Source organism: Cynocephalus volans, chromosome 1, assembly GCF_027409185.1.
Source record: "Cynocephalus volans isolate mCynVol1 chromosome 1, mCynVol1.pri, whole genome shotgun sequence".
Classification (NCBI taxonomy): Eukaryota; Metazoa; Chordata; class Mammalia; order Dermoptera; family Cynocephalidae; genus Cynocephalus; species Cynocephalus volans.
In genome coordinates, this window is record NC_084460.1 from 180,283,821 (window position 1) to 180,291,469 (window position 7,649).

General features: G+C 50.8%; 1 protein-coding gene across 1 annotated transcript; it reads left to right on the forward strand.

Annotated features, from left to right (window-relative positions):
* The first annotated feature begins 6,289 nt into the window (after positions 1 to 6,289).
* On the forward strand, positions 6,290 to 7,114 carry OLIG1 (oligodendrocyte transcription factor 1). Its single transcript, XM_063087858.1, has one exon. It carries the CDS (start codon positions 6,317 to 6,319, stop codon positions 7,112 to 7,114), a length of 798 nt encoding a protein of 265 aa, XP_062943928.1. The 5' UTR covers positions 6,290 to 6,316.
* The last annotated feature ends 535 nt before the right edge of the window (positions 7,115 to 7,649 follow it).

Sequence of the window (7,649 nt, forward strand, 5' to 3'; positions counted from 1 at the left end):
CTTTCTTTTTGATAATAGCCAGTCTAACTGGGGTGAGATGATATCTCAATGTGGTTTTGATTTGCATTTCCCTAAGTTTAGTGATGTTGAGCATTTTTTCATGTATCTCTTGGCCACTTGTATGTCTTCCTTTGAAAAATGTCTATTCAACTCCTTTGCCCATTTTTTAATTGGGTTACACATGTTTACTTACTGTTGAGCTGTTTGAGTTCTCATTTTATAGATGCAGAAACTGAGGCTCAAATGAATATAGCTAGCTCTTATCCCCAGTCCAGGGATCAGGACTCTTCTTTGTAAAACATAAATAGTCTGAGCTTTGAGCAGAAATGCTTTAGAAAATATTACAGCAGAGGAGATTTGCGTGATTTACTAAGACAGCTTTCACCACCGGAGTTAACATTTTCAGGTCAGAGCGCCTTCGGGAGGGGAAGGCGGTGGCCTCAGAGCTCTGGTCTCCTTAACTGTACCCTGGGAAGCCTGCACACCGCCTTTCTTTTCCCCTGGTGGTCTAATCTGGAGTCAGATCCAGCCTCTGGCTCTTCCAGACGGGGAAGGACCGGGAGCCAACAGGAAAACAACAGGTGAGCTTGTGAACAGTCCCCTTCTGTGCCTCGGGCAGGGTGTCTGCCCGGGCAACTGCGGGGCTGCACTGACTTCCAGAACCTTCTGCCTCTGCAGGTGTTTTAGGAACTTGGCCACAGCGCTTCAGTGACCCATGTTTTATTACCTTTCAGGTTTCTATAATTCATCATTCACTCCTTTCTGAAAACCTAGAATGCAAGTTTAGCAGCTCAGTGCCCCGGCCTCTCTTCATTCTCTCCCCAAACACATCGGCCTGTTTGTTCCCTTTCATCCCCGCTCTTCCTGTTGCATTCTGCCCGTTCAATGGGGAAAGAGTGAAACCGGATGGCTGGACCCAGTGCGGGGAAATGACTTCAGAGCCACCTTTGTTTCCCCTCATTCCTTTGAGCACACTTGGCCCTGCGTCTCTATGAAAGGGCTTGTTTGAACCATTTGGAACATCCAGCAAGCGAGAGATGCTGCCGCCAGAATCGCTCGCGTCTTTTCAGGCTGCCTGAGACTCTGGGTTAAACTGCCAAATTTTTGCAACAAGACTAACCATGACATTGGACATTGTGTTATAAATTAGCCACAGCCTTCCAAGCAAATTGTCTCTTTTTATTGTATCAGTGTAAGCCTTTGGGACATTTGGCTTCAGCTACGAATTTCAGGGAGGCGCAGAGAATATTTTTATTCTGCCCCAAACCCAGTTAAATGTGCTAATATATATATATCTTAATTCGTGGTTACTCTTATCACACCCACTCAGAGCATCTCTCTCAGTTACATTCCTTTTCTCTGCCTAAAATTCCACCTATCTGCTTTTATGATGTGGCAGAAACTATCTCCCATCATCTTTAAAACAAAAAGATGTGTTTTTCCTTTTATAATGCGTTTCACCATGATGATTTGGAGTTTCTTTTAAAGAATAGTCCTTTTCAGATATACAGTGAGAGTTATTAAAATGCATTTCTACAGAGCCCTAGTGACATGCAGAATTTCAATGCTTGGCGCTCACAGAAGCAATGAAAATTTCTACTTCTGTTAAGTCACCCTGAGTTTGCCAGGGGAAAAAAAAGCATGTGCCCCTCTGTTTGAGCTATGTCAACAATAGCTAAATTAAGCTTTTGTTATTAAAAGGAACCCCCCAAAATACACAAATGCTATCTAATTTCTTCTCCTATTTTTCTTCCCTTTTAACTTTCTTCCACAAAAAAAAAAAAAAAAAAAAGGTCACAGGCAAATTTGGACTCAAATTATCCTAAATAGTAAACTTTATTAAAATCAGGTCCAAATGACATTTAATTAAAAATAAAATAAAATAAACCTCCCTATAATATTTGTAAAACACACCTACTACATTTGATAATCCTTAGCATTATAGCCAGAACAGAGAGCACTGTATTACCGCCTGTCCCCTTTCACGTTGGAAATAAAGACAACTGTGACAGTCACACAGCTTTAAAACAACGTGGTAAGTAACAATAAACATCATATCAGTTCATAGCAACTTGGATTAACTGGTACTCTCTTTTGAAAATGAACAGAATGCATATTCTTTCACATTTCCCAGCAGGAATCTTTCTCCAACCTGAACTGTTTCTAAGTGTGATTTAGATTCTGGTGAGATGATCCCAAGGTGACCGAGTATCTCTAAAAAGTTCTTCTCCATCCAAGAACAATTACCAAAAGGTAATCCATCTTCTGTTCCCCGTGTTCTCTCTCTACCACTCCCCTCTACCCAGAAAGGAGAAGCCCAGAAAGAAGGTAAAGGCCCTTCTCTCTGCAGCTCCTTTCCTGCCTTTTGTGTTCCAGGCAGGCTTAGATGTGGATGGTACAGGAGTCCCCGATATTCTATAGGGCAAGCATGGGATGTGGCCACCACTTCTCATAGCAACAGAGTGAATGAACTTCAACACCTTCTGAATAATTTAAACCTCCCAAAGAATTTTGACTTACTTAGAATAAAGTAGCAACTTTAAAAAGTGAACTTCATTATTCCATTACAGGTCTAAGTTCTAGCCAATTTATACAACACATTTTAGCAATGACAACCTTTTATTCTTAGCTGCACTTCTGTGACAAGACAGCCTCCTGAGTGACAAGAGGGGGCTTCAAGTGATGGACAGGCTTTGCAGTGGCACAGCCTGTCTCCCTGCTTATAGAGGAGGTGAACGGTGCTACGTCCAAAACACACTTACACATCCCTGAAGCTTCGAGTCCCCATTGTTGCTATTTCAAAGGTTTGAGCTTCTTGACCCAAAGCAAGGGTGGGTGGCAGGGTTGGGGGAACGGGCGGGAGACACAAGATTTCTATCCAAGGAAAAGGAAGCCTGACACACGCACACCTCCCGGGGTGAAAGGAGTCACCGAGACACACACACAAGCCCCTTTAGGCAGAGACAAGAGCGGTTGTTACGGCGGATGCAAGTTGCTCCCCAAGTATGTCCTGAACGTGGGAGGCCCCAGCAGCTGCCTCCCCTTGAGACGGCCCATGGGGCCCCTGCCAGCGGCCACAATGACTCACTGGCCCTTGCCAGCTGTCACGCTTTGCATGCCATTGGAACTCTGGCTCAGCACAAGGGCCATCCAAGTCACCAGCTCCAATGAGCATTAAATCCTGTACCCATGCTGGGTCCGTACGGCCACCCAGAACCCTCTTTGGGGCCTTCCACCAAGAGCTCTTAAATACATACTGACCAGCATTTCCAACTGACAATGTCCTTGGCTGGGGGGAAGGGGCAGTTCTCCTTCTCCAAGAAGGAGGGGATGAGGTGAGGTCAAGGTCTAAAGGGAACCCTCAGACACCTGCAGTAAAGAGGGGCGCTTTGGGGAGAAGGGCAGCATGCACATGAATGGGCAATGTGAAGGGTGCCGTGTAGGCAACTCTGTCCCAGGCTTTAGGTTCTGTCTCTTTCCTTCACTTCCTCTTCCTGCTGGCAGAGTAAGGGCCCAGGGCCCCCACCTAGGATGTAGGCAGTGGAGGAGGCCAGAACGGGAGAAACTGGGGCCTTCCCCGATCTGGCACCTCAGCTACAAGCTAGGAGGGTCCTGAGAGTGAGGGTGGGCACAGCCAAAGGGGCTGATGCAGGGTTCATGGAGGTGGGATCCTGGGGACTCTCCCATCAGGAATATGGGTGGACCCTATCAACCCACCCGTCAGTACTTGCATGGCCTAGGCTGGCCCCTCTTTCCTTTCACCCAGTCCCCAACCCTCCCCATCACAGACCCCTCCTGGGCCTCCTGGAAGCTTGGTCCAGCTGATGGTGCAGCTCTGCCGCTCCCTGTGAAGGCACAAAGCAATCTGCTACCCTCTGGGAACCTCTGTTTTATCATGTACAGGAGGCACTGAAAGTATCCAGGTCACAGGGGTCCCATGAGAACCAATGGAAAAGTGTCTTTAAAAATGCTTTGAAAGCAGAGTGCTTTAACAAAAGGTGAAATGATTAGTGAGGTGTTAAACTTAATTGCTTGAAACTTGCAAGACTATTTTCTTGGTCTCTCTCCTTTCTGCCTAGTATGGTTCTGTTTGGGGACTCAGCTCCTTCATTCCAAAGCCTCTTTCTGTCTCCTGAAGTGAGACCACATCACCTCATCAGGCCAGGCCTCTCTGAGGATCAGGGGGTCCTACTAAGTTTCTTCCCCTCTGTATGAAACCTTGAGTTAGAGCACTGTTGGGACTTTGCACATTTCAAGGGATGAGCCTGTGAGCTAGTGAAGATTTCAGATCCGTCCTTAGTTACTTCCTGGATGCACAGGAGGTGCACCTTGGGAGTGCAAAGCACCTTGGGAGGATGCAGAAATGAACAGGTGGTCTCTGCCCTCAAAACAATTGCAGCTAAATGCAGAGATAATATCCACAGAACACAATCTAGGCTATAGAGAAATGCTATTAACAGTTTGCCAAGCATGGTGAAAGGAGGAAGATGAGAAATCACCAAGGCTTCCATAAGAAAGTAATTTTGGAGCTGAACCTGAGGCATGGGTAGGATGTTACAGGCAGAGCTGGAGGTCAGAAGCAGAGACCAGAGTGAGCCTATGGAGTAAATATTGGTGGAAGAAAATGAGAACAAGGCAGCCTTGAAATCAGCATATACACCCAATGGGCTCCTAGAGCAGAGATCAGTTCCCACGGCGGGCGGACAGGCTCTTCAGCAGCGTCCCTTGTCTTACACCAAAGAGCACCAGGTGGGGGGAGCACATTTTCCTTCTGTTACACTCTAGATCAGTGCTGTCCAGTAGCATTTTTCACAATGACAGCAATGTGCCCTCCAAAAGATAACCACTAGCCACCTGTGCTACTGAGCACTTGAAACAATGCTAGTGCAACTGGAGGACTAAATTTTTAATTTTATTTCATTTTAATTAATTTACATTTAAATAGCCACTTATGGCTACTGGCTACCATATTGGACAGCAGAGGTCTAGATTTTACCAAAAGGCCTACTTTCCTTGGATATTTTGCCATGCTCTGTGACAAGCTGCAGTAGGATGCGCTGGTGTTGGGGATGGAAAATGCCCATAACCACCAAGAAATGCTATTTTATTTGGGGAAGAAAGAGAAAGAGATTCAGTTCCACCCTCAACAAGAAAGTGTGGGTGTCTTATTTTGTTTCTGAGACCAATTTCTGAGTGAATTTTGCTCAAGCAAAAGTGGAGTCACTGATAGAATGAACACATGTCCCTTTTGCCAGGAGGAGAGAAACCCAAGCCCAAAGCCTTCTTACTCCCTTTTAATGGGGAGGCAGGGGCCCGCCGTGAGGGTGGTGGGGAGTAACCATCCTAATGCTACTGATCATTTAGCCCAGAAATTTAGTTCTCATAACCAGGCAGGAAATGGTATATTTAAGACCAATGAACAAACATGTTACACCCATGGTCATAGCAGCATATTCACAAAAGCCAGTAGGTGGAAGCAACCCACGTGTCCATTTACAGATGAATGGATAAGGAAAATGTGGTCCCTACATGCAATAGAATACTATCCAGGATTAAAAAGAAAGGAAGTTCTGACATGCTACGACATGGATGAACTTTGAAGACATTATGCTAAGTAAAATAAGCAAGTCACTAACAGACAACTACTGTATGATTCTACTTTTATGAGGTACCTAGAGTAGTCAAATTTGTAGACAGGACATAGAATAGTGGTTGCTAGGGGGGCGGGGTAGGGGGGAGAGTTCATGTCTGTAGAGTTTCAGTGTTGCAAGATGAAAAGAGTTCTGGAGATAAGTTGAACAACAAATGTGAATGTATTTAACTCGGCTGAACCGTCCTCTTAAAAATGATTAAGATGATAAATTTTATGTTATGAATAATCGACCACATGTTTTTTAAAAAACGTGCATATGTGTAACTTTAGAAAACAGAGGCAGAGAGGAGCTGGAAAGAGGCACAGGAGTTTTAGCCTGACCAATGCGACCAGTGCTCCTTGAACATCCACGCTTCACCGGAAAAGGCATCCTCCCTTGGCTCCCGGGGGCCCATCCTGCGACACTCGCACGGGCGCTCACAGTAACCTCCTTGAGCGGCGAGCCAATAAGCACACGCCTGCGTCCGGCCTCGCGCCTCCATTGGCTGCGCCCCGCCGCCCGCGGCTCCGCAGGTTCCTAAGCCGGGTTTAAAGGGGTCGGACGCGGGCCGCTGCCCCGCCATCGGCTCCCCGCGCACAGGTCCTCGGGGAGGGGGGCCTGCAGACGGGCCCACCCTGGGGCGTTCCCGAAGGACGCCCCCGGCCGCCCCCACCGTCCCCCAGATGTACTATGCGGTTTCCCAGGCGCGTGTGAACACGGCTCCCGGGACCATGCTGAGGCCACAGCGGCCTGGAGAGGTGCAGCTCGGGGCCTCCCTGTACGAGTTGGTGGGCTACCGGCAGCCGCCCTCCTCCTCCTCCTCCTCCACTTCCTCCTCCTCCACCACGACCCCCCTCCTCCCCAAGGCTGCGCGCGAGAAGCCGGAGGCGCCGGCCGAGCCGCCGGGCACCGGGCCGGGGACAGGCGCGCACGCGGGCGGCAGCGCCAGGGCGGACGCCAAGGAGGAGCAGCAGCAGCAGCTGCGGCGCAAGATCAACAGCCGCGAGCGGAAGCGCATGCAGGACCTGAACCTGGCCATGGACGCCCTGCGCGAGGTCATCCTGCCCTACTCGGCGGCGCACTGCCAGGGCGCGCCGGGACGCAAGCTCTCCAAGATCGCCACGCTACTGCTCGCCCGCAACTACATCCTGCTGCTGGGCAGCTCGCTGCAGGAGCTGCGCCGCGCACTTGGCGAAGGCGCCGGGCCCGCCGCGCCGCGCCTGCTGCTGGCCGGCCTGCCCCTGCTCGCCGCGGCGCCCGGCTCCGTGCTGCTGGCGCCCGGCGCCGTGGGGCCCCCCGATGCGCTGCGCCCCGCCAAGTACCTTTCGCTGGCGCTCGATGAGCCGCCGTGCGGCCAGTTCGCGCTCCCCGGAGGCGGCGCGGGCGGCCCCGGCCTCTGCACCTGCGCCGTGTGCAAGTTTCCGCACCTCGTCCCGGCCGGCCTCGGCCTGGCCGCTGTGCAGGCGCAGTTCTCCAAGTGAGGGCCGGGCCGGGCCGAGCCGGGCCGGGCCGCGACCTCGGCCCGGCTTCCCGCCGCCCAGCTTCCCCGTGCCCCTGAGCCCTAAGTCCAGAGAGAACGGCGAGCAAGGAAGGCATTTCCAACCTTCTAGTCCATAGGAAGGGCCTGTCGGGCGCCCCCTTCCCCGCCCCCACTCCAGCAAAATTAGTGATCCGAGCGAATGTTGGATGGAGTGTCGGGGTTGTTTGGGATTCTGGGCTGATGATTCCAGCTGGTTTGGGCAGAAAGTGAGCGCACTCCCTACCATCACCCAGCGCATCTCTCTCCCTGTTTCTGGAGTTGTGCGCTCCGTGGGGTGGTGTGGATTTTAAGGGCGCCGCACGGTGGGGTTTGGCTCACCCTGGGTGCGGCGAGACGCCAGCCCGAGGGCGACCTCCCAGGAGCTGAGCCAGTCCGCTCCCAGGCCGAGGCGCTGCAGTGAAAGGACTACAGGCGCCCTTGTTCCCAGTGGCCAATCGGTCCAAGCAGGCTGCCGACCTCAGGAGGCCGAGAAACAC

Excerpts from the sequence above, each read along its gene's own strand:
- OLIG1 (XM_063087858.1), top strand. The coding sequence starts at position 6,317 with ATGTACTATGCGGTTTCCCAGGCGCGTGTGAACACGGCTCCCGGGACC.